We start from the raw sequence: 27,466 nt of genomic DNA on the forward strand, positions 1-27,466 counted from the left end.
AAAACAAAAACAAAAACAAAAAGAATTCACTTGTGGGGCTGGGAATATGGCCTAGTGGCAAGAGTGCTTGCCTCATACACATGAAGCTCTCGGTTCGATTCCCCAGCACCACATATATGGAAAACGGCCAGAAGGGGCGCTGTGGCTCAGGTGGCAGAGTGCTAGCCTTGAGCGGGAAGAAGCCAGGGATAGTGCTCAGGCCCTGAGTCCAAGGCCCAGGACTGGCAAAAAAAAAAAAAAAAAAAAAAATTCACTTGTGAAATAAACACCAGGAAATGGGTACGGAAAGGTGTGGGGTGGAGTCAGGGAGAAGCAAGTAGACACATGAAGAGAATAAAGAGTGGAGAAGGCAGTCAAGAACTCAATCCATATCCCACAAAAAATGAGGAGGGGGTGAGCTGGGAGAGAGTGAGAACAATGAAAGGGGTGACATTGATAAAGATGTATTATATTCATAAACTGCTTTGTGGAATGGCAAAAATAATTGTAATTTTTTAAAAATTCACTCATGGGAGGTTTGGTTCTCAGTGTTGATGTGAGAGGAAAATAGTCCTTTAGGAGGTAGCACCCAGTTGCTGGAGCATGGAACACAGCCAACAGAAGGAATTGATGTTGCTCACTTGGGACCTGATTAAGTCTGACTGTGGCACTGTTTTAACAGACCCATGTTGGCCCCTCTCCTTTCTCTTTGTGGCTTCCCTGTGATCTCTCTAGCTCTCATAGTTCAACTCTCACCCTGGTGTGTTCACCAAGATATGAGGTGGCCACTTGGACCAGAGATATATTCTGTTCCTTCCTAAATTGATGTTTGAAGTTATTTCCTTTAAAAGAAAAGAAGCATGATTAGTAGTCTACTAAGAGTAAGACTGAGGCACTGGAGCTCATAGCTAAAATCTCAGCTACTTGAGAGGCAGATTAGGAAGTGATTGGAGAGATTTTGATTCAAAGCCTGCTCAAGCAAAAAGTTACCAACTTTTCTCAATCAATAAGCCAAACATGATGATGTGAGCCCATAATCCCAGCTATGTGGGAGGCATGGGTAAGAGAATTACAGAATAATCTGGGTGCTGATAGCATACACCTATAATCCAACCTACTCAGTAGGCTGAGGTGTAAGGATCATGGTTTGAAGACAGCTCCAGCAGAAAAGAACATGAAACTTTTATCTCCAATTATCCACAAAAAGCCAGAAGTGGAGGTGCACCTCAAGTTGAGCACAAAACCCAGCCCAGGCCCAAAGCTCAAGCCCCAGGGCCAGTGAGAGAGAGAGAGACAGAGACAGAGACAGAGACAGAGAGACAGAGACAGACAAAGACAGAGACAATGAATCACAATCACAGGCTGATGCCAACTCTAGGGAAAAAACTGAATCCTTATAGAAAAAATAAAGAAAAGAAAAAAAAGGGCTGGGGAAATGACCCAAGTGGTAGAATGCTAAGTGTCAGTCAGTGAGTTCAAATCTTGTTATCATAGTGAGAGAGAGGGGGGGGAGGGAGAAAGAGAGAGAGAGAGAGAGAGAGAGAGAGAGAGAGAGAGAGAGAGAGAGAGAGAGAAATACTGAGAGACTCACTAAAACAATAGAAATAGAAAAATAAATTGCTTGTCAGAACACTGACTACATGGTTGGTGCATGCTAAATCCTGGAAATGAATGATTTCAAATACACAAATTGGTTTTCAGCAAAATTACAAAAGTTATCCATAAAGTATAAACAAATAGAATGGAAATTCAAATTTAAACTTTTAACCTCAGTTAAGAAAATTATTCTTGCCTTGGCTTTTTAGTATCCTTTTCTAGGAGAGTATTGAGTAATTGAAAGATCATTAGCAGAATAATCAAAAAGTGCTAGGATATGCATTGGCTGCATTCCTGGACATTAATATTCAACATTGGAAACAAAAACACCTTCTAAGGGATATTTTCTGCATTCATTATTAAGATCATTTTGTATTTAGTACATATTTCTCTTAAGTCAAACACTTAGAACAGAAAGTAACACTAGTTATTTTAAATCATCTACTTTTTATGTATTTCTATGTCTGAAACAAAATATGAACAGAGCAACAAACAACTAGAGTTTAAAATTATGCATTTGGAATGAGCGTTGTTTAATTTTCAAGTGAAAAAAGTATCATTTATCTCAAGAGAAATGTTTAAACCCATTATTTCTAACTCTCTCAAATTCCTTACTCTCCTTGTTGATTCCTTACAGGATACTTACATGTACATTTTTACTTACAAAAAGAATATTACAAAATTGTAAATGTACCCTCAAATAGTATACCCAATGTGTGTACATTCAACAATTTCTACCAATTCTGTACCAGTTCTGTACCAAGTGTACAGAACGTTGTTTGACCATGACCAAATGATAAAAATGAATTAAACTAATAGTGTTCTAAATGTTAACCAAAGAAAAGCTCAATGAAGACAAGCCTGGGCAAACATTTTTGGTAGCATTTTAGGGCCAACCAAATCCAGCAAAGACTGGGTTACTTGAAGCACAGCACTGAAGCATATGTGAGGGGGAGCTCTTCGTATGCCCACTCCCTGTGGCCTTCCCCAGTTGGCTAGTCATATACAGCATTGTACAGCCTAATACCTGTGGGGATTGTGCACAACTGCAGCAGTAAAGAAAATCAAACTCGCAGAACAAGATATGAATGGCCAGTGTCAGGCCTCCCCAGGCCTTATAGTTAGTTATCAGTGAGTTCAGGATTAGATGATAGACCTCCCAGTAAAATCCAAGGGAAGAGCTGATATGACTGACTAACATGGACTTTACTGCAGGAATTCTTTCAAAAATAAAACTCTGGGAGCTGGGAATGTGGCTTAGCGGTAGAGTGCTTGCCTTGCATGCATGAAGCCCTGGGTTCGAGTCCTCTCATTGCCTAAGCCTCTAAAGTGATAAGGTTACACCTATAGCCATGATGCCCATTTCTGAAATATGAACTTCTCTAAAAGCTTAAAAAACATAGATCAGATACAGATCTATATAAATCAGACATTTACAACTTTTACTATGCAAACTTTGATGCTTCCTAGCTGAACAAAGTTGATTTCATTATTCCTTAACTCTTGTTGATTTACATATTCCAGTAAAAGCAATAAAAATGCTTCTCAGAGAATAAAGTATAAGTTTCTATGTAAATGCCAGGAGAATCAAAAGATTAATATCAATAGTATCTTTTGGTACAAAGGAGGAAATAAAATATTTTCCTATAAAACTTAAGCAAAAGGAATAGTAAACTTTTATGATATTGTACATAGGAAAAATTATTTCTGTAACATTTCAAAAAAGCTTTTTCACTGGTAAGAAGATAATGGTAAGAAGTACTAATGCAAACATAAAAATTCTGTCGGTTACATATTCCTTGTTCTCTTTGTCATGTAAAACAAAAAATAATACTTGACAAAGCAAAATCAGATGTCAGGAAAAAATGCATTTTATTACCATGAGAGAAATATACCAAATTTAGATATTCTGTGCATATGCACTAACAGCAATCTTCTACTACTGATTAATAATACCACAGTCCTAACAGTGCATAAGAATCTTCACGGAATTTAAACATCCCTTACCTTATCAAGTAATATAACATGACAAAAAGCACAGTTGTAAAGAAGGCCACAATCAAAACAATAGCAAAAAAAAATCTTCTTTAAGGTATATAAAACGGCAACATCACATATTTATACTGATGATGAGTAAGTAAGAATATCACTTTGCTAAGCAAACACTAAAGCTTCCCTTTAGGTTACATACACACTGTAAATCTCCTTCAATATGTAAAGCTTGCATTTATGAGGTTCATTACATTGAGAAAAACAAAGACATAAAAAAATTACGTAATTCTTTTAAAATAGAATTCATTCATATTTTTACCTTTTCTTCTAACTGCTCCTTCAAGCACTGGTACTTTAGCTTGAGTTTTTTGTTCTCATTTTCATTCTGGGATAATTCATCTGTGAGTCTTTCACACTGTGATTTCAATTTCTCTAGCTGACAACGATGAACTTTAGCCATATTCTTATCTTCTAAGCTTTCTGCCTGGGATAAAAACAAGGAAAATAAAGAGAGAAAGCCCACTGGCTATCACCAAATTAGACCAAACATACTACACATTATATCAGTGTGGAAATACTTCAAAATGTTAGCTCTCTCAAAGTATTCATAATGAGAAGCTAAAACTAACACAAAGAAAATGTTCCGTGCATTCCTTTCACCACAGCATACAGGAACATTTACTGAGAAACAGATACGACACTACACTAGGTGCTACAGCAAATGAGGTAGAAGCAACAACTTGACAAAACAAATTAGATGAGATGTGCTAGATAAAGATAAAGGCTTTGGGGCATTCTGCATTCAAAAGGAGGGATGGTGACTATAGCAAGGGGAAAGAGATGGTACAATGTCCAGAAAGGGACATGCTACAAAATGGTACTCCAGGCTGATCAATTCCCTCGTCCATATAGAATCTCAGAATGCCAGTTCTTCCTAATTCCTGATAATAGATTAATTGTGCTTTTTTGTGTAATTATTTGAGACTACTCTTGTGGGGCTATAAAGACATAATAGTCATGAAAAGCTGAAACAATATGAAAATGTATTTTAGCATCAAAAGTGTAATAAATCTTCATGTGAACATAACCAAAATTAGCTTTAAAAAATAACCTTTGGGAATAATCTATTCTGCTTATGAGACTTACTAATATTTCCCAGATATGTGATCTTAAAGATTTAATACCAGCAATATAAACATCATGTATCAGATACTGCTCTGAGATCTTTTCATGTCGGTTCACCACATTTCGCCCTCAAGGCAACATGACCAAGGAGGCACAAAATTCATTCTAATATCTATGCTTTCAACTACATACCACTCTGACTCTCAAAGGGATGTTCAGGAGGTGTTGAACCTCGTCCAAACTAAGTACACCTCCTGGTTACTAAAATCTGTAAACAAACACATATAGCCTGCTTAAAATTTATTTTTTAATGCCTAAAACGTAGTGACATGGACCTGGTAGTCTTCTTCTGTCTTCTTTTACTGTTGCAGTGCTAGGAACTGGACCTACTGCTATACACACTAACTAAGCACTCTACTACCAAGCTACAGCTCAGCCCTGCCTTTATTTTTACAAGTCTATTATATGTGATTAATTAGGTGTATAAAGGCACAATCACTGGAAACAACTTCTTAGAGGGAAGTTTTGTGAGTTTTAGAAAAAGAAAATCTATATTTTATTTACTCCACAAAATTCACTTAAGAACTGATGCCACTTTGAATTAACAAAGGAATTGATTTTTTTTATGAGCAATCCTGTATTCACAGCCCAAAAATAAATTCACAAAATAAAGTCTCTCATCAGGAAAATTGCTCAATTACAATTTTAAGTTTCAGTAGAATGCTTTTATTTTTCTTTATGTCCTATGAAAAGCATAGGTGAGTAAGACTTTTGCCAAAGTTAACAGAGATGCTCAGAAGCAAAATGTGCTCTTCCTTTTCTAACCGTGCTCCTTAGCCAGGATGCCTACATTTCTATCAGCCCAGATGGGTTATTTCCACCACTGCACCTGGGAAACTCTACATACACATCAGTGTTTTCCCCCTAGACAATCTGCTTATAAATATTAATCAGCACATCAACACCTAATTTGCCTAAGCACTCACCTATATTGTGAGCTATTATGTTATAAAATACACATTTCCTTCTCAGGTATACAAAGTGCTGTGTTCATAACAATCCAGTGATAGAGAAAACGTTACTCATTCCTATTGTGTTGATAACACATAAAAAGGTGAAGCAATTTGACTAAAATCATTAAGGCCAATAAATAGGAAAAATATACAACTCCTATTCTGAATCATTTGGTTCTAATAAAGAAATTCTAAAACTTTCTTGAAAGTATAATGAGGTAACAGCTTACTATCCTAAAAACATTACTAGTCACCACAATGTGTCAGTAAAGTATTTTAAATTTAAAAAATAAGTATGAGAAAGGTGATTCTAGATGGATGGGAAAAGACTAATTTTTACAGAGAAAAAATATGGGTGATGCACTGGACTCTTATTAGACTCTTAAAAAATAATAAGTTTCAGGAAGCTAAAATGACAGAAAAAAATGTAATATTCATAGAGCTACTTGTCCAGTTCCTACTGTGCATAATTCAGTAAAATAATGCATTAAATCATTGTGGACTTTTTGTTATCAACTCTTTTTACTTAATATAAATAAGTAAAAGTGTAGGAAGACATTAATAAAATAACAAAGTGGTGACTTCCTTCTGGGAAACTTACTTGGTTTAAAAAATGGACCTGGCTGAGTTCTTACCATTGCTGGTTCTCCAAACAGCCCTAGGGCCACACTAAACTACACATAGCACAACTTGCCCGGCCCTCAGACTCCCAAAATACACACAAAACACAAAGTCAAAGAGTTTCAAAAGAGCCACAGGATGGCTGTAAATTGATCAATTCTTTACACTTGAGCAATGTCCTAAAACTTTGTCACCTCATAAATGATGGGAAAGCATTTCCTAAGGAATGGACAAAAAAAATCAAGTTTACCAAGATATGTGGAGAAATTAAAGCTAAACAGATCCCAAAGTCCATCCAGAGCAATCCTCTGCTTTCCAGCCTGGAAACATTACAACCCAATATCCATGAAGAGCATCACATGTGTGAGGAACATTATGCTAGATACTTTAAGATGACACAAAACTGGCTAAGATCTGATGCTGTCTGCCTAGAGATGAATACCCAGCAAATCAAAATATAAAGCAGTCTAAAGGTATTGTTCTAAATGACCCAGGAACCCACAAAGAGCGGTGGAAACACAAAGAATCAAAAAAAGCTATCCCAGCCTCAGCAGAGTTATACCAAACAGAAGATCCATAAAAGTATTATTATTGTCATAGCCCACCAATGACAACATAATATATATTTTATTTTCTTTAAGATGTGCTCTTGTTGGATGCCAGTGGCTCATGCCTACAATCCTACCTACTCATAAGGCTGAGTGTTAAGTATCAATATTCAAAGCCAGCTGGGGCAGGGAAAACCATAAAATTCTTATCTCCAATTAATCACCAAAAAATCTTAAAGTAGAGCTGTGGCTCAAGTTGTAGAGCACTAGCTTTGAGTAAAACAAGCTCAGGGATATTGCCTAGATCCTGAATTTAAGCCCCAGTACACACACACACACACACACACACACACACACACACGCACGCACGCACACACACACACACACACACCAGTTCTCCATATTCATAACTCTAGTTTTAGTTAATAGACTAAAATTCTGAAAGATTGTTACATCACATTTAATCATTATGAAAATGTGTGCTTTTGTATTTTACCATGTCTCACTTGGGAATGTTTTCTTGTAGTGTTATCATGTCAAAGTTTCATAGACAAGAAGAGGCAGTATTTTTTTTTGTTTTATACAATAAGGATGCATCTTAAAACTGATGCTAACAATAAGGCTCTCTTATTTTTCTAGACTCCATTATGATTGCTACCACGTTAAGGGCCTCAAATCCACTGCTACTGAAAAGCTAGACAGGACTGGGAAAGACCTCATAAATAGGTATTGCTAGCTATTTCAATATAATTTCCTCTTCTTCATAAGTATTTTTAAAGTAGTGGCTGCATTTCAAAGATTTTTGAAAAGGTATTATTAACATTTAAAGGTTTATCCATAGTTTTCACCTATGTATTTACAACATTTCAGAAACTATTTGAGGTCCTGGGCAAATAGCTATAAACAAATCATCCTGAAACCCCAGTCCTCATGGAGTTCTCTTTCTAATAACTAAGGACATAAAAATAAGTATGGAATCTATATTTTACAATAAATTTTATGAAAAAAAACAAGGAAGTGAGATAGATCTGTCACAGTCCTGACAATCATATTATCATGTGACTGATTGGGGTTGCATGGTAATAAGTCTAACATCATTAGAGCTTAGAATCCCAAAAGTGAGATCTCAGACATTTATCCCAGGCAACTTGGATATGAAATAAAAAGAGTAAATCTCAAAAAGCCTTGGGTTTATACAACCTGCAAGCTGATTCACTTTAGTTACCACACCAGGAAGGACTGTGGTTAATGCTTCTAAGGCCCTAACAAGTGTTTGCCTTTTATATTTTAGGAGGTCATAAATGTGGAATGAGGGCACGTTTCAGGTCCATGACTTACTGCCACTTCTACCTTTCCTGAACTCCCAAAATAGCTAAATGTTCTTTGTAAAGGTGCTCTTGGGGGGGGGGGGATGCTATAACACATCTCAACACAGCCAAACAAGCATGAATTAACCTCTGTATTGTTGGCTTTATCTTTCCCTCAGTACTTGGGAATACAGAATGATCTCTTAAAAGTTTACGCTTTATTAACTTCATGAGCCATGGAAAAATTCCTTCAGTATCATCAAGATAATTCAGCTCAGGTACCTTCAGTGTCCTAATGTGATTCTCTGCTTCATTCTTTTCTTTCTTAAAATGCTTCATCAGCTCCTGGATATTTTGTTCATGTTTCATTTTCACGCTCTGCAGTGATGATGTGAGATCTTCCAGTTCCCTCTGATGAACATCTCGTTCTAGCTTCAGCTGACTGATAACAGTAGCTGTTTCTTCATCTCTGGATTTTGCCTGAGCTGTGAGGTCAGAGAGTTCCTTAAGCACAGCTTTCTTGGCTCTCTCTTCTTCTGCCAATTTGTTAGCAAGATCTGCTCGAATGGCACTCAAGTCTTTGATAGACTCTTGCATCTCGAGAAGTTTTGCTTTGTCCTCAGCATGGCTCCTCCTTAGCTCTGCAAGTTCTTCCTCCAGGTGAGCTTTCTCTACTTTAATCTGGCTTTGAGTCTTATTCTGCCTTTTCAATTCACTCTCTAGTCTATGGATGGTGTCCAGAGAGCTCTTGACTTCTAGTTCAAGGTCAGTTTGATGAGACTGAATATCATTTAGCTTCTTCTCCTTACAGTGAAGCTCTTCCTCCTGGAGGGCACGCTTGGTCAAAACATCATTGAGTTCCTTTCGAAGACTCTCTATTTGTTGTAATGCTACATAAAGCTGATTTTTCAAGTCATCCTTTTCTTTTAGAATCTAGTGGGTTAAGAATTAAAAAAAAAAAACAATAACTGTAAAGTTCACCACAGCCTTTGCAAAATAAAGTTGTAATATAAAGAAGAAAATTTCATCAAATCAGATGTTGTATTTGCCCATTTTTTAAGTATATATGTATTTATATGTACATATAATTAACTTAAGGAAGAAATAATAAAGCATTACTGAAAATAACAATAATGTACAGTCTAATGATATGCTTAAAACATAGATAGCTTGAAAATACCATAAGAAAGTATACAGATATACTTTAGGAAATGTGATAATATGCAAAATGTATATGATATTAATAAAATAATGCCAGTCCTGAAGAGAAACAAAGCAATATACAACCAGAAGTCTTGAGACCCTATAATGGTAAAAATTAAAACTGAAAATTAGGACAGATTGGGAAGGCAGGTAAGCAAACAACAGATGAACTAAACATTCATCACTGTCTGTCCCAGGTTAGGGATTACTATGAAGGCCAGAGGCAAAGAATGGACCATCATATTCTCTAATTCTTACCATTAGATTGCTGCAAAGAAAAGAATGCAGTCAGCCAGTGGAAACAAAGTGTTTTCTCCATACCACATCACTGAAACCAAGGAAAACCTCTACATTTACTTGTTGATGGGCACTATGCCTTTTTATATTGTATTTTCCTCTTCTTGACAAATACCGTGCCCATCTATGTGTTGTAATGTTTTGTCTTGGTACATGTATCCACTATGTCATCAGCCAGAAAATAAAGATTAATTCATTTCAAAAATCAGAAATGAATTAAAATGCAAGTATACACAAGGTATTTTCTATTTTTTATCTTAGTATGAAATAATTCATAATGATAAAACATAGTGAGTCTATTACTCTCCCAAAAAAGCAGTTTGTTTCATAAAAAACCTAAGGGAAAACCCCAACACTAATGTCCTAAAAGCACAAGAAACTGTGTTCTTAGTACAGCCTGAGCTGTTCCCACTCGGGAAGTGAAGGCTCTAGCTCCCTGATGCCACAGGCCACTCAGCAATAGACTAGAAGACAGCCATTCCAGGTAAAGTAGAGGCAGCAATAGCTACACAAGGAAGAAAACCTCTATTCTAGTATATCTTCTTTGGAAGCTAAAGCTTACAAAAAGCTCCCAAACCAACTTCACCGCTCATTGCTCAATGAGTACGTTGGGATTAGTTTACATTAATAATTCAGAGCAATGGGGGCAGGGGGCAATAGAAGATAACTTTGACCACTTTGGAAGCCAATTTATATTTCCAAGGAGGTTTTAGAGGGTTGTTTTTTTCTGTTGTTTGTTTTGTGTAAGTACTACTTAGTGCTTGAACTCAAGGCCTCAGTGCTGTGTTTGAGCTCTCTTGGTCAAGGCTAGCGCTCCACCACTTGAGCCACAGTTCCTCTTTTCGTGGAACATTCACTACTTTCTGTGACTAATTGGAGATTAACCATGCATATTTCCTGCCCCACTGGATTCAAACCTCCATCTTCAGATTTCAGCCTCCTGAGTAGCTAGAATTGCAGGTGTGACCCACTGGTGCCTGGCTCAATGGAAGTTTTCTTGTACTTACTGAGGAGGAGGAATGGAAAGGTTGGAGAGGAAGATGATTGCAGAAGGCAGGTCAGTAAAATGTTTGAGGTAGAAGGAAGAAGTTAAAGAGTGAGTCAAAGTAGCTTTTAATGAAGTCCAATCCATGCCTAAACCCAAGAAATGGCTGGTCAGCCAGAAGAATATGGAAAGGTCAAAATCAGGTGTGAAGTGTTCCAAAAGGAAAAGGGTATGAAAAGATTGAAGATCAGAGACTTAAGACTGTCTTTCGTCTTAATTCTTAAGTTAGTTGCTATAGTAGAGTGAAAGTCACTGTAAAAAATGAAAAGAAATCCATGAAGAATAAGGATATAGAGTTGAATGGATTGCTTGCTGGTGGTTTGAAATCACTAAGAGTGATAGCAAGAATTGCTGTAATAAGATAGGGTAAGGGGAAGAACAATGCCAAAATCCTTGAGAAATTTGGAGACATAATGGAAAGATAACCCAGTATGGGGAACAGAAATGGGAAAAGAGTGCTCTAACCTCACAAACACAGCTTCCAGAAAAGCAGACAAAGAAAAGTTGTAGAAAATGAGGTCTGAGAATAGCTACTTACAGACAGAAGAAATGCAACTGTCAAGGCACAATAGTATAAGGACAAGAGACAACTCCTCAAAGGCTAATCACAAATATACACAGTTGTTTTAATTTAACTAAAAGGCAAACCATGGGATTTTAAGTGCTATTTTTCTTCATTTAAAAAAATGCAGCAAATGTCTTTCTTGAACTGTATATAATAGGATGCACACCTACTCAAAAAAGTAGTACTTTTCTACCAGTCCTTCTTACCTTAAACTATTAAAAATTCATTTCTTACAAAGCAGCATATAACTTTGCTCTCAGCAGGAGAGAAATACACAGAAGGAAAAGATGGCAATTTAAGATTCTTAAAGTCAAATACTATCAAGCAGAACCCTCAATACATGGGCAAGCTATATAATTCTGCCAAGTCAGCAAGAAATAGAAAATATGGAAAAACATTGTCCATGCTAAAAAAAAAAAAAAAAAAAAAAAACACGAAGTTAAACACTCAGAAAAGCACATATTGTCATCAGAGTCAAAGTTCAAATTGTTCCTTTATCATTTTCAAAGCACAGGAGAAAACCAATTATTTCAAACAATACTTTAAAAGAGAGAGAGAGAGAAAAAAAACATTACAATTGACAAGTAGATTGTGTTATCTATACAATTCTAGGTGTCTCAATACGTGTTCACCTACATATTCCTAAAATATAGCATAGGTGCCTGATATAAATATCCATATCATTGTTCTTTAAGGAAAGAAAATATTTGTGGATTTTTCTGTAATTACATGCTATTTGTTTAGTCTTACATATTCCTTATTAACAGCGTAGTTTTATAACATCTCACTAGATTCTAGTGCTATATGAAGCAAGTAAGACTGTTTAAAAACAATTTTAAGACAATAAAAGAATTTAGGATTCTAACATTTTTAAGCTTCAAATATTAAAGCAGAAAATAAATTATGACTACAGATAAATACAGGCACAAAATCATTTTGCAAATATGAAGACTGAATCATCTAATCATAAAGTATACTTCATTTTATGTTTAGTTCAGGTAACACAATTATTTAATAATTAACTCATCCCTTAAACTACAAGATGCTATATTTATAAATGAATATCATTTTCATTTTAATGTATATGTCCAAATATTCTTTAGAGTCAGTTTTTGGAAGTAATGAGCCAAAACCAAAAAAAAAGACCAATGGTATTATTTATGCAATAAGATGGCTTTGTGAAGAGCCCAATAGCTATACCCTTATGAACACATAAGATGATGCTAAGTGAAATGAACTCCATGTTATGGAAACGATTGTTATATCACTGCTGTAACTACTTTCAACGTGCTATGTGTAAGTGTAGCTTCTATTATTGATGATCTTCTTGTATCCACTTCCTGTGGTTGTACCTACACTATCGCTGTATCTTATCTGAGTATATTGGAAACCATGTATACTGGTATTAGAACTAGGAAATTAAAAGAGAATACCACAATCAAGAGACACAGGTTAAAAAAGATGAACAATTACAAAAGCAATACTTGCAAAACTGTTTGGTGTAAATGAACTGAACAATTCATGGAGGCGGGAGGAAGGGGGAGTGGGAGGGGGAAGGGGGGAATGAGGGACGAGGTAACAAAGAGTACAAGAAATGTATCCAATGCCTACCATATGAAACTGTAACCTCTCGGTATATCAGTTGGATAATAAATTTTTTTTAAAAAAAAGATGGCTTCGTGAATTTTTTAAAGAATTAAATATTCCTTACAGGTGATATTCAATAGGATGGTTAATAACTATTTCCTTCCAAAATTATTTGACATGTATTTCTACATCACAGATTTACTGGACACTTGAATTTTTGATGAAACATGTCTTATTCTTTCTTCCTTGATTAACCACTGTTCTAAACTACAACATGCTGCATTAATTTTTAAGGCTTTTAAAGGAGAAATTACAATGCCTGCTGTGATAATTATGATACTATCCTAACTATGGCAATCACTTTAAAACTACTTCTTTGCTTATCATTAGCAATGCTAAATGATAAAAATAATTATGTCAGAAGTATTTGAGGAAATGATTGTTTAACAATTTCTAATACTCTAAAAACTCAATCCAAAACTCTTGCAACACCATGCTACAAATTGGGATACTGCCTAATGACATAGACCTTTCTAAATTTCCTCTAATTAAATAAAATCTCCAGATGATTCTCAACCTCTCTTCTTATAACCCCCCCTACTTTGGACTGATTGTGCCAGTTTCCAGACTGGGCTGACAACAGAATAATGAAGGTAGAGCAATTACCTTGGACTACCTCAGTTCAGAATCAAGTCTGAAAGCCTAGAACTTCTTTATTTCAGGGCAGCCAGCCACTCAGAATGTGTCAGGTGGGTTTAAATGAAAAGCCCTCAACACTGTGGGCAAAGTGATCACTACCTTCATCCTCTCTAGGTCTGAGAAATTCATACATAAAAGGTACAGCATCTTTTCCATGACATATCCTCTGAAGTGAGCATCTGTCACTCTTAAATACCGTCAACTGATTTCAGAAATATAATTATCCTACTTTTTCTTTTGAAAGTCAACTCATCCAAATGATGATTCTTCTGGAAGGTGTTGCAATCTTGACAGTGAGTGACAAATGGCAAAGCACAAATGATAAACCAACACTAAACAGGGATAAAACTCAATCATGAACTTGCTGCTTATTATCTTATAAACATCTGGATTTAATTCAACTCAAATATAACAGTTTTGCATCAAGTGGAAAACATCAAATCCTTTAAAGTAACTAACCACACAAGAGGAAAGGAACTGTGAAATTAATACAAAGATGTTTTGTGTTGTTATCACAGGCCATAAAAGCAGAGTCAAGAAGGGACTTATGACCTGTTAACATAGCTAGTGAGAGTGTCAATGTCAGTCACTTAACTAAGCCTTTGCTGCCAGAAAACAGCCCAGGGATAACTTGCATTTTTTAAATGTCTCACAAATTCCTAAGTTGAAATGTACAAATAAATGAGATTTAAAATGCATGCCCTGGGAGAAAAGTCATATGATTTTTAGGAAGATGTAGTGACTTTCTTCCATTTGAGTACTATTTAAAAAAATTAAAATCCAATTTGGAAAAATGAAAATTAAACTGAGGTAGAAGGTAAGTCTCCAAATCACAAAATGCCAAGAAATTTAAAAGGATTTGATGCCATGAACCATCGGCTCACACCTGTAATCCTAGCTATTCAGGAGTTTGAGATCTGAGGATCATAGTTCAAAGCCAGCCCAGGGAGGCAAGTCCATGAGATTCTCCAATTAACCACCAAGAAGCCAAATGTGAAGCGGTGGCTCAAGTGGTAGGGCACTACCCTGGGGCAAACAAAAAGCTCAGAGAAGGCATGGGAAGTGCACAGGCCAAATTCCAGACCCAAGACCGACACGCACACTCGTGCACACACACACAAACACATGTGCGTGCGCACACACTTCACACAAAGTTTTGAAAAAAGTGAAAAAAATAGCAACAACAAAAAAATTTAAATCACTCTCACTGTGAAAAGTAAAGATATAAAGGACCTTATCTAAATGATATACTATTGATAGATTGTATGCACATCATTGCACACAAATGTTTATTGAAAAATGGATACATCAATGATTCATGTAAGCAAAAAAAAAAATCCTTAGGAATCTGTCTTTTATACCTGATTATTCTTATCAGTCAGTTGATCAAGAGTTTCAGATTGTTTCTCCAAGGCTCGCTCTGCCTTCTTATACTTAAGCTTCCACTGCCTAATGGCTTCTTGAGCTTTAATTTTCAGGTCTTCTCTCCTCTTCTCTGCCTCCTCTCTCAGGGCCTCTGCCTGCTGGCACTCGCTGAGGTACTGCTCGGCCTGCTTGGTTGCATCCTCAGCGTGGTGAGTCAGCTCTGAGATCTGGAGGTCAGCATGCTTACGCTCAGCCTCACATGTCTCAAAGTGATTCTGGATCTCCTTAAGTCGATCCAACATCTGCATCTGTTGTTTTTCCCTGCTCTCCAATTCGCATGCTAAATCCTAGGAATAAAAGAAGAAGACATTAAAAAGTAAATTCTTGTCAAAATTAGATGTGTGATACATCAAAAAACAAGAATCACTAATGTCATTGAAATGGAAAGCTATCAATATTAAATTTCACTAGCAATCAATCTACAAAATGAGTCTTTGAATTTAATAATCAAATTAGTTGAAAATAATTTTAAAGAAATATTACCCCTTTAGACTATATCCAAAAAGAAAAATATGTATAATCTGTCTGTCGCTAAAAATACAAGAAACTGTAAAGAATAATAATGTGTTATTCCAGTAAAAACTTTGGTGCTTTGTTCAACAGAAGAAATGTCAGTGATTTAAAATGTGTCAGAGTATTAGAAAACCAGTAAAGGCATCATGGAACAGCTTACATAAAATCTTATTATAATTAAAATCAGTAATACAACATGAGCATTGATAAATCAGTACAGTACAATATTTCGAAGTTCATCTGAAGGATTCCCAGGTAAGTGTTCATAGTTAGGATATTTAGAAGCTATACTTATATAATGTTGCATAATTTAACATTATAATATACAAAAGATAATGCTAAGATGATGTTGAAACTCTCATCTCAAATTGAAAGTAACTACTGTGGTTCATAACCAGGCAATGATGGACCATAATCTTAGCTCCCCAGGAGTCAACAACAGTAGAATCATGAACTGTAGTCAGTCCTGACAAAATCAGTAAGACTCTATATTTAAATATATGTACACACATATATTTACATATTATATAGTTGGGCAGTATATATATATATATATATATATACATATACACATATATATATACACACACATATATAGGACATGATGGCTCACACAAGTGATCCTTGCCATGTAGTAGGCCAAAGTCTGGAAGATCCAAGTATGAAGCCAGTCAGGCAAAAAAAAAAAAAAAAAAAAAAAATTCAGCCTGTCAAGTAGAAAGGAAGTGCATACAGAGGGATCACAGACCAGGGCAGCAGAGGCAAAAAGTGAGGCCCTACTTGAAAGATAACAAGCTGAAAAGGACTGAGGGGTGGGGTATACTTCATATGGTATAGATCCAGCCTAACAAGTATGGAGCCCTGGGGCTGGGAATATGGCCTAGTGGCAAGAGTGCTTGATTCGTATACATGAAGCCCTGGGTTCAATTCCCCAGCACCACATATATAGAAAATGGCCAGACGTGGCGATGTGGCTCAAGTGGCAGAGTGCTAGCCTTGAGCAAAGAGAAGCCAGAGACAGTGCTCAGGCCCTGAGTCCAAGGCCCCGGAATGGCAAAAAATAAATAAATAAAAACAAGTATGGAGCCCTGAGTTCAATCATTAATACTGAAGGGAAAAAAATAAACAAGGCAGGGAGGGAGGGAGGGAGGGAGGAAGGGAGGGAGGGAGGGAGGGAGGAAGGAAGGAAGGGAGGGAGAGGGGAGGGGGGAAGGAAGGAAAAGGAAGAAAGGGAAAGGAAGAAGGCAAAGGGGGAGGAAAGAAATAAAGAGCAAAAGAAAGAGGAAGGAAGGGAAGAGGGAGAGGAGGAGGAAAAGGGAGGGAGGGAGGGAGAAAATGAAAAGAAGAATGGGAACAGGGAAAAGAGAGGGAGGGAGGGAGGGAAGGAGGGAGGGAAGGAGGGAGGGAGGGAGGGAGGGAGGGAGGGAGGGAGGGAGGGGAGGGGAGGGATTTAGAATCCAATTTTTCCAAAGAGTGATCGTTATGTTTGAAATTACCCTACATCAAACAAGAGGTTATTGCTTTTCTACAAGTAAAAGAATGTTTTAGTCATTGACCACTCTTACAAAGCCTTGTAAGAAAGTGACAAATTCAGAGTTTATAAGGTGTCACATAAGCTCTCCTTCCATATAATAATTAGGGACGACAGAAGTAACATAAAAAGGTCATGAGTACAAATAAAAATGGACTCCAAAGGAAAAGATGATGTTGTGAGTGGGATAAACAATGAAAATTATCTACACCGTACTAAGGCAAGGACAATAAGATGAAAAAAGTTTAGAAAGTTCTTGTAGTCTCTACAGGAGAATTTTTAAACCTCAATTCCATTAGCCATGATTAGTTACATAAGTAGTCAAATATAATGATTTGACACTATAGCAAAAAAAATATTTATACAAACATTAAGGTCTCAGAAACAAGGCTCATTTTCTGAGCAACAGATCTGCCTTTGCTCAGTTGCTAAATGCACTATAGCCTTGAGGAGATGACTCACAATCCTTTGTTCACCCAAACAAAACAGTAAATTGAGAACTGTGCACTTGTTTGTGTGGAAAATTCTAAAATGAGATCAGAAAACTCTAGTGATTGTGGTTTACCTTTTGCCCTTCTTTAGTAATTTTTTACTAGTAGTCCAGAAATCAACTGCATTAACAAGCAGAAATCATTTTATTTCAAATCAAAAAACAATGGTGGACCTGGCATTGTTTTGCAAAAAAAAAAAAATATGTAGTAGAGTTATTGTAGCTAATTCATATAAACCACTGGCTAATTTATAGAAGGATTATTCAAACATGGCTTTAAAGAAAAGAAGCTAACCATTTAGTTGGAGAGACATTTACTTATACAGTTAAATTACAACAGTAGATAGTACTAGGGCCTGAAACTTGACATCGTTACTGGAAGATGTCTGCATTCTATAGTGTGACTGCAGAGGGTCCACAAAGTAATGTATGAGCTAAGATCCAAGTGACAAAAACAAGCTTCCAATAAGTTAAAAAAAAAAACCTACTATTACTACTGAGAAATATTTAGCACTGCAATTGCTTTAGGAACTGAGCAAATGCTTCATGTGAATTTTCTCATTCAATTCTATGTTAAGCACTTTTATCATCCCACTTTTGTGAGATGGATCAAATGCTTGCTGCAATCACAAACTTGCCCAAGAAACACTACTACACTATTGGTGGGAGTGCAAACTTGTCCAACCATTCTGGAAAGCAATGTGGAGGTTCCTCAACAGACTAACCAAAGCTCCTGTATGACCCAGCAATCCCACTCCTGGGCATTTACCCAAATGATCACAAACAAGCCCATACTAAAGCTACCACCACAACCATGTTCATTGGAACATTATTTGCCATAGCTAAGATGTGGAACCAACCCGGATGCCCCTCAGTAGATGAATGGATCAAAAACATGATATATACACACAGTGAAGTTCTGTGCTTCCATCAGAAAGAATGGCATTGCCCCATTCATAAGGAACTAGAAAGACCTGGAAAAAATTATATTAAGTAAAATAAGCCAGACCCAAAGAAAAGTAGGTTGCACAGTTTTCTTCATTTGTAAGAACTAGAATGTGTCTATGATGGTCTTAACAGAGGATCTCAATAACCCAATGCTAAGTGCGTAAGACCATTATAATGAAGAGTATCAACATGAACTCCAAGTTATGGATACAAGAAGTTCTTACTATGTCCTGTATGTAGGTGTTTTTTTTTTCATTTCTCTTAGTTTTCTGTACCTTGTATCTCATATATAAGATTATTCAATCTTTGAAAGGGAAAAGGAATCACAGAAACAGCAGGACAGAGGATGGACTAATGCAACATTGATACTCACTTGACTGTATATTGGATATGAACCTTACAACCTGGGGGGAGAGGGGAGGGAGTAGGAAGGGGTAAGCAGGAGAAAATGAGGGATGGGTAACACTGTTTAAAAACAAATATACTAATTATCTTACTTTGTAACTATAACCCCTCCCCCAGCTCATCACTTTTCCAATTGAGATTTTCAAAATAAAAATAAAATAAAATAAATCTCTCCTCTTTAAGAAATAGAAATACCTAATAAATATCAATTCAATCAAAAAAAAAAAAGAACTTGCCCAACATCACATACTAATAGGTAAAGATATATGGATTTGTCCTTACCTTGCATTTACTCCATATCCTTGGTTACTCAACCCTTTGCTAAACTACCCCATTCTGAGGACTCCATGACTCTTCAGTTAACTATTCTGAGAGTCATACTGTATTTGTATACTTTTATAAGAACTGCTATCTTAGCATTGCTTACCATAACTAAGAAATGGAACCAACCCAGATGCCCCTAAGTACATGAATGGATCAAGAAAACTTGGCATACATACACAATGGAATTCTATGCTTCCATCAGAAAGAATGACATCACCCCATTCATAAGGATATAGAAAGACTTGGAAGAAATCGTATTATGTAAAGTGAGCCAGACCCAAAGAAATAGAGGCTCCATGGTTTCCCTCATTTGTAATAATTACTATATGTCTAGGACAGTCCTAGCAGAGGATCACAATAGCTCAATAGCTATATCCATATCACCATATAAGATGGTGCTAATCTCTGTCCTCAACAACAAGAATATGACAAGGATATGACAAGGACACCTGCACCTCTATGTTCATTGCTGCGCTTTTCACAATAGCCAAGATATGGAAACAAACCAGATGCCCCACTACAGATGAATGGATTCAAAAATGTGGTACCTATATACAATGGAATTTTACACTGCCATTAGAAAAGACAAAATAATGGCATTTGCTGGAAAATGGATGGAACTAGGACAAATTATGCTGAGTGAGATAAGCCAAGAACAGACAGACAAAGGGCATATGGTCTCTATGATATGCAGGTGTTACAATTACAATGCAAAGAGATAGAACAAAGTAAACAGGTCTCAAGCTACCAAAATAAAAAGAAAAGAGGACACAGAATGAGTGGAAAGTGTGTGAGAATAGTAAAAGTAATAACAACAATAATAATATAGCAGAGGGGACCATGGCTACATTGGACACTGATGAAAGGGAACTAAGCAACTCATGGGTGAGAAAGGGAAGGAATGAATGAGTGAAGGAAGGAATAGATGTTGCTAAACAAAAGGAACGTAATGTACATATCATCTGAGGAGAAAGTGGTTTTATTGTTAAACTTCATAGACACTTCATAAGGTATGTAGAGCAAAATGACAATTTTCATCATTGTGAAAGTTAAAATGTATACTGTGAAAAATATGTAGTAACTTAAACCCAATAATAAAAAAAAGATGATGATAATCGAAATGAACTCCAAGATATGGAAACAAAAGAGGTTTGGGAGTTTTTTTTCTTTGAATATACTATGTGAAGTTATTTCTTTTTTCCATCAGCTTTTTTCTTCCTTTGTTTTATCCCCAGTTGTCATTGTTTTTGATTTGTCACTGTGTGTTGTATATATGCTTATCTGACTTGTGGAAAGGAAGGGGAGTAACAAAATGATGAGACAAAGGACAAAGGGTGAACAAATGCTACAGCAATACTCGCAAAACACTATGTTCAAAATGAACTTTACAATGCGGAGGAAGAGTCTGGAGGGGAGGGAAATTGAAGAAAACAAGGGAGGGGGTAATAATGTTCGGCAAGAAATGTATTCATTACTTTGCTTATGTAACTATAACCCCTCTGTATATCACCATTACAATATTGTTTTTTAAAAATTAATGAACTAAAAAAAACTGCTATTTTATAGCAAGAGTTCTTCCCCTCCCTTTTGTGGGATTATGGCTTTCACTACTACTACCTGACCACTTCCTATAGATTCTTTCCAATGCTATACCTGTTCATTGTCAAGAGGATCAGTCCCTTTTCATTTCTTTTGCTAGCTTTAAATCGTGAGTTCTATCACCTAATCCCCATATTCTACTTTACCCACTCTTTTGCACACATCTCAAGTCTTTAGCTAAACTGTGTCAACCACTGAATTTTAACAATGAAACTACCACTTTGGGTAAAGCAAAAATGTCTCCATTCTTTCCGCAGTATATGGAGTCTTCTAAGAAAAATGCACAGGTAGATCAGCTGATGAGCTGGCATATCATGAGCCAGCTATCAACACCCAGAACATTTTCCACATACCTCTACCCAGGTCAGACACAGTCATTCCAAACAGCTCACCTTGAACTTTGCCATCTCCCCTTTAGGCAGATAAACAACTAATCCTATCCTTTAAGAGGTAAATATGATGCAGCAGATAAATGTTCTACTTGTACCATTCTGAAATTTACAAATGGCTAATCTGTCTTCTGAAGCCTTAAAAAAAGAAAAAAAAGAAAAAAAAAAGGAAGGTCCCATTCTACCTAGACTAGTTGACCTATCTTTGCTATTTCCTTCTACCATCAAAAATTTCACTATCCCAACCATATGTTCTTTACCATGCCTTAAACTGACTGTCTTTCCTTATTGGATCACTCAACAGTACTTTTCCTATCTTTAAAATACTAACAACAACAGTAATATTTTAAATATATTATATATATACACACACACAGACACGTTGTGTATATGTGAGGTGTGTGTGTGTGAGAGTGTGTGTATAGGGGTAAAGTGGCAAGGGGCATCCATTACCTACCTGCTAGTACAGTGTGGTTGCAAATGAGCAGAACCCAGAGCTTTGAACCCAGGCCCAATAGGCTGCCCTATCTTCCCATCAGGGTAAGTTACTGATGGCTGTAAGCAAAAACCTCTAAGACCATCAGACAGATCTATACATGGTTCTGCCCTGAGAGGGCCAATGCCAGGGCTCTCTGCTCCTCACACCTTCCTATGCACCAGGGAGAAATCCCTAGGCTATGATATTTCCTATTTCTGACTTCATAAACCCAGGGATCTGAAACAAGAGGGAAACTGACCACAGGCACTAAAACTTCTCAGGGTCAAGAACAGTTTAGCCAGGTACACAAAGCAGGGAAGCTTCTAAACAGAACACAGCACAAACACTAGCAACTGAACCGTGACTGGCCTGGCCAGCAGCCCCCATGCAGCATCAGTTGACAGTTGTTGCTATCACAGCAGTTCGCTTTCTCTTCTTGAGTGGCACTAGGGATTGAGCCCTGACAAGACTGATAACAACACAGTCAAATGAATGAAAGTGAAAGACATCTGTCCCAACAGATGGATGTCTCCCAAATCACATGTAAAAGCAAAAGAAACATAAAAAGGGAGAGCAATATGACTTCACCAAATGCTCACGACTCCTCTATAACTGAACTGAGATACTGAAATCATTGAAAAACCAAAGAATTCAAAAATCAACTTGTAACAAGGATCAGTAATTTCAAAGAGGAGTCAAACAAACATCTGAATGTTCAGAATGTGAGGCTGTGAGGCTGGCATAAGCATGAGAAATTCAAATGAGAAAACTGAGTGAGATTCTGAAAACAAAACCCAAAACGTTTAAAGTGAAAAGATAAGTCAAATGAAAACTACGATAGAATCACTAATAGACTAGTTCAAGTAGAAGGAAGACAAAATTGAGGAAATACATTAAACACCAATACCAGAATTATGTTTGGCTACAATTTAAAACTCTGAGACATGATCAAGAGATCAAAGCTCAGAATCCATCAACTAGAAGGAGCTGAAATACAATCTAAAGGCAGAGAAAAACTATTCAAGCAAATTACAAAAACAAACTTCTCAAACCTAAAGAAAATATTTACATAGCCAAACAAGAATCATAAAGAACCCTAAATCAATGCAACTCAAAATAAACTGTTCTACCATCATATTATAGTCTGGAGTCTGTTAACAGTACATAACAAAGATCAATACTGACTTATAAAAGCAAACTCATCAGGATTACATCTACTGTCTCAGCAGAAAACAGGGCTAAGAAAGCATTGAATAATATATTTCAAACTCAGAAAATATTACCATGTCTAGTAGATTGTTTAAAATTTATGGAAAAATATTTTCCAAGACAAATGCAAACACAATCTTGATTATTACATCAGAATTGCAGAATATACTGAAAAAGATCCTATATAGAAAAAGAAAGACAGTCACAAATACTAGAGGTGGGATAGAATATAATTCAGGAGAGGACTATATAACAACTAAAAAGAAGGAAAGAATTGACTCACTAAACTAATTCAGCTCCATTCGGTAAACCAGCAAACTATGAAGAGAAAAAAAGAGAAAGAAAAGAAGAAACCATATTTGAATCAAGTGGAGAAGGGGGGTGTAACTACAGGAATCAGAAAAAATCTTTCATGAAAACTTTAAATGTAAATTACCTTAACTTTCCAATTAAAGTACAGAGAATGGATAATTGGACTTTTAAAAAATCAAGATCCAACTGTTTTTGTCTAGAAGAAACAAATCACACTGACAAAGACATGCTCAGATTGAAAATTTAAAAAAAAAATGTACCAGCAAGGGAAAAATAAGAGTACACAGGAATATCTATAGCATATCAGACATAGTAGACTCCAAGACAGCACTAGTCAAAAAAGGAAAAGATGATAACTACATATCAATAACAGCAATGATCCAATCAGAAGACATTATAATTGTGAATTCAGATACAGCAGATGTTGTTGCACTCTATTTAGCTCAACAGGATCACCTAGCAAATGGCAAGTCTTACCTGACATTCAAGGTATACTAGAAACTAGGCATCTCAGTGAATGATCATCAATACACATCATTCTGACTTCCAGAACTGACACAACAAAGATAAGAATGAAGGGAGGGAAAAAGAAAGGGAGGGACACAGATTCAAAATTCAAAATCTCCCCCAAATAAGCCAATGTTAATCTGAATTAATAAATATTCTAAATAACCCTTAATATGTATTATAAATAACCATTTTACTTATTTATGTATTTGGCATAGAAACTTGTAAAGGCAAATACGAAGAAAACAGCCACAAAAACAATGACCACCCAGGTCTGGTGGTACACACCTGTAATCCTAGTTATTTGGAAAACTGAGGCAGGAAGAATTATGGCAAAACATACCTTAAAAGAAAAAAACAACTAGTATCATCTCCCAAAAGACAGTGGTATAACATGGAAAGAGTAGCAGTCACATAGGTTTGACTCCAATCTTGCTTCAGCCACACACTGTCCTCAAAGGAAGCACTTGCCCTCTATGAGCCAAAGAAATTTTATTTATAAAATGAATAACCAATAATATCTTCCTCTCAGAGAAATGGAAGTATACATGAGATCACTTAAAATACCAAAAGAATGGTACATTTTGGAGGCTTACCAAAGCCCAGAGACAGTGTTGAGATGAGAGACACAACTATATCTTAGACACTAGGAAATGAGTATCAGTGATGGGTCTAAGAGGAAGAAATAGACACAAGTCACTAAGAGCCAATCCAATATTGATTCCACTTCTCCCTATCAATTTTGAATATGAGCTAATAGCTTCTCTAATATATAGCCTATATTGCCACATTGCCTTCACAGACCGGAGGAAATACTAAAATAGGAATGACACATTCTTCAGTGCATATATGTTTCTGAAACTTTTTGAAAATAATGGAAAATCACAGAATAAGCGTCTGATTGAGTTTGTTTGTTTTTCCAGTCCTGGGGCTTGAACTCTCAGGGCCTGAGCACTGTCCCTGGCTTCCTTCTGCTCAAGGCTTGGGCCACAGCACCACTTCTGGCCTTTCCTGTTACAAGTGGTACTGAGGAATCAAACCCAGGGTTTCACTGCTAAGCCACATTCCCAGCCCCAGACTGAGTTTAAATAAAGCCAGACATTCACTAATTACTACCTGCCACATACAGGATATTACACAGGCACTGAGGAAAGCTCTGTGTAAGAATTGATGAGGCGAATATGGTTAAGCAGGAAAGAAAGGTTCGTAGATCTAAGCTACAGAAATACGATTTAAATTAATAGGTTCAAGAGAAACTAAACTATTCCTAAGGCTTCAGAAAGGTAGTAGGATACTACAGGGGGACCCATGCCCACCCCAAAAGAAAGAAAGAGAGAAAGAGTGAGGGAGGAAGGGGGGCAGGGAGGGAGGGAGGGAGAGAAAGGAAGGAAGGAAGGAAGGAAGGGAGGGAGGGAGGGAGGGAGGGAGGGAGTGGAGGGGGAGGACAGTGCCCTTTTATAAGGAAGTCAGAGAGGAGGGAGGGATGGAGGGAGAGAGGAGGAAGGAAGAAAGGGAGAGAAAGAGGGAGGGAGAAAAAAAGAAAACAAAGCATGGGCAAAAACCATCAGATGACAGAGGCACAAGTAATCATTAATGGAGAGTAGTACTTCAAGAAGCCTAAAGAGACACTGGAAAAAAAAAGAGAGAGAGACACTGAGAAGTTCGGAGAACCAGAAATTAAGTTGGGGCTGAACTTCACTTCAAGCTTCCAATACAGCATGAGCAGATACATGCTTGGGAAAAATTAATCCTCAAAGGACTACATGCTAACACTAGGATATTAAAATCTTGTGGTGAGGGAAGGAAAGATGGCGCCACCACAGTAGGGAGGCACCCCAACTTGCTCCAACTGAATAGCGAGCTGGGAACTCCAGCACCCAACACCCCATCAAGAACCCAGCAAACCCAGCAGCCAGAAGCAACAGAGAAACGCAGGAAATGAAAAAGAACAAAAAAAGGAGAGCCTATAACCTGCACGGAGCCGGAAAATCTCCTGGGTACCCCCCACCCCCACCCGCCGACCCTGGCCCTAACAGGGCCAGGCTAGGAAAGGGGACTCGGCGCCAACAAACCAACTGCAGACGGAGTGAAGACCACCCAGACAGACGGCAGCAGCGAAGGACCGGAGGTGCAGGGACCGAACGGCTGGGATCGGACATAAGCAGAAGGGGAACCCGAGGTGCAGACGGGGAGAGACAGGGCCACCACCACCAAACGACTGATCGCCACACCCCAGCACCACAGCCCCAAAAAATCCACAGCAGCGCGGGACACACACTCAACCCAGGACCAATAAGTTCCCCATTGCCCCCACCTCCCAAACGGGAGACCAGCTCTAGCAGAGACCCAAACCCTACAAAGAAGCTAGAGCTCCCTCCCTCCCCCTCCCTACCCTGAGGGAATAAAGCAGCTCCATAGCTGGCGCGCTAAGGCCTCTGGGAGGACACGTGAACTAACAGAGGCGGAGCAGCGCCAAGGCTTCCCCCCCCACAAAGCCCCAGCAGAGCCACCTGAACCTGGCCACACCGGCCCCTCCCCCTCCCCAGAAGGGGCCCGGGGACTGGTAGGCAGTGGAAGCCCCAGGCTCGCTGGTGAGCAACACAAGCACAGCAGGGTCACCTGGGCCTGAACACATGCCCCCATCACAGTGGAGGCACAGAGTCTGCGGGCACCAACCCGCGCCTGGACACTTGATCCTGCAGGAGCCCACGCATACCGTCCCCCCACAACAAATTTGCGAGAGGACATAAGCACCCTCCAACAACCCTGGCAACTCATCCCCAAAGGAAGCACTACATTGCACACGCACACGCCCCCTAGAGGGCCAGTGTGCTAGCCCCCCAGCAGGAGGACCTCTTGCCCAAACCCCCGAGGGAGTGCATAAGCGGGCACAAGTGAGAGTGACCACCTCAGCAACAATCGAGAAGGTCATGATCACCCATTGGGCAGTAAGGTTCAACAGCCAAACTCAAATCCAGAGCCAGGACACAGACAAGTCTCCCACTGATGGACCAGCAGGAACCAGCACAAAGCCAAACCAGGGAAGCCACCCACAGATCTCCAGATGCGCAAAACACAAAGAAATATAACAAATATCATCAAAGGGCAAGCCAACTCACCAGCTCCAAAAAGCAGCACGACTGAAGAGGAGATAGAGAATAAAAAAATCAACTCAGGCTATGTTAACAGAAATGATGGAAAGCCTCCAAAACAAAATCAGAAAACAATTCCAGGAGTTCAGAGTGGAAGTCTCGAAGGACAGCCAGGAAGCCAAGAAAGAAATGGAAGCAAAAATGGCTACAATGCAAACCTCCGTTAAAGAAGACCTTAACATCCTGAGAAGTGAAATGCATGAAAAAATAGATTTAAAATACAACTCTTTAAAGGAAGAAATTTCCACAATCAGAGCTGATATCTGGCAACCATAAATAGCTCTCTGACATCCATAAACTCCGCAATTGAATCCACAGCACCAAGAATTGACCATTTTGAATCCAGAATCTCTCTCTTGGACGATGATGCAGCCGATAAGAACCAGAAAATTACCACACTCCAAGAAACAGTAAAGCTCCAGGGCAGACTAATCTAGGAGCTAGTGGACAAAGACAAGAGATATAATCTGCGCATAATTGGAATAGAAGAAGGAGCCGAATACCAGAGCAGAGGGCTTCAACATATTTTCAATAAAGTTATTGCAGAAAACTTCCCCAATCTCACAAGGGACCCCATCCAGGTAACCGAAGCCTATAGGACACCTGG

General features: G+C 37.8%; 1 protein-coding gene across 1 annotated transcript in view; it reads right to left on the minus strand.

Annotated features, from left to right (window-relative positions):
• The window catches only part of Cep128 (centrosomal protein 128), a 273,808-nt gene that overhangs the window by 156,570 nt on the left and 89,772 nt on the right, over nt 1–27,466 (minus strand). The window contains exons 15-17 of the mRNA XM_048362214.1: nt 14,939–15,289; nt 8,464–9,114; nt 3,887–4,051 (exon numbers count right to left, since the gene is read on the minus strand). Of these exons, the coding sequence (XP_048218171.1) occupies nt 3,887–4,051; nt 8,464–9,114; nt 14,939–15,289 (1,167 nt within the window). The remainder of the gene's footprint in view (nt 1–3,886; nt 4,052–8,463; nt 9,115–14,938; nt 15,290–27,466) is intronic.

Source organism: Perognathus longimembris, chromosome 14 (assembly GCF_023159225.1).
Source record: "Perognathus longimembris pacificus isolate PPM17 chromosome 14, ASM2315922v1, whole genome shotgun sequence".
Taxonomy (NCBI): Eukaryota; Metazoa; Chordata; class Mammalia; order Rodentia; family Heteromyidae; genus Perognathus; species Perognathus longimembris.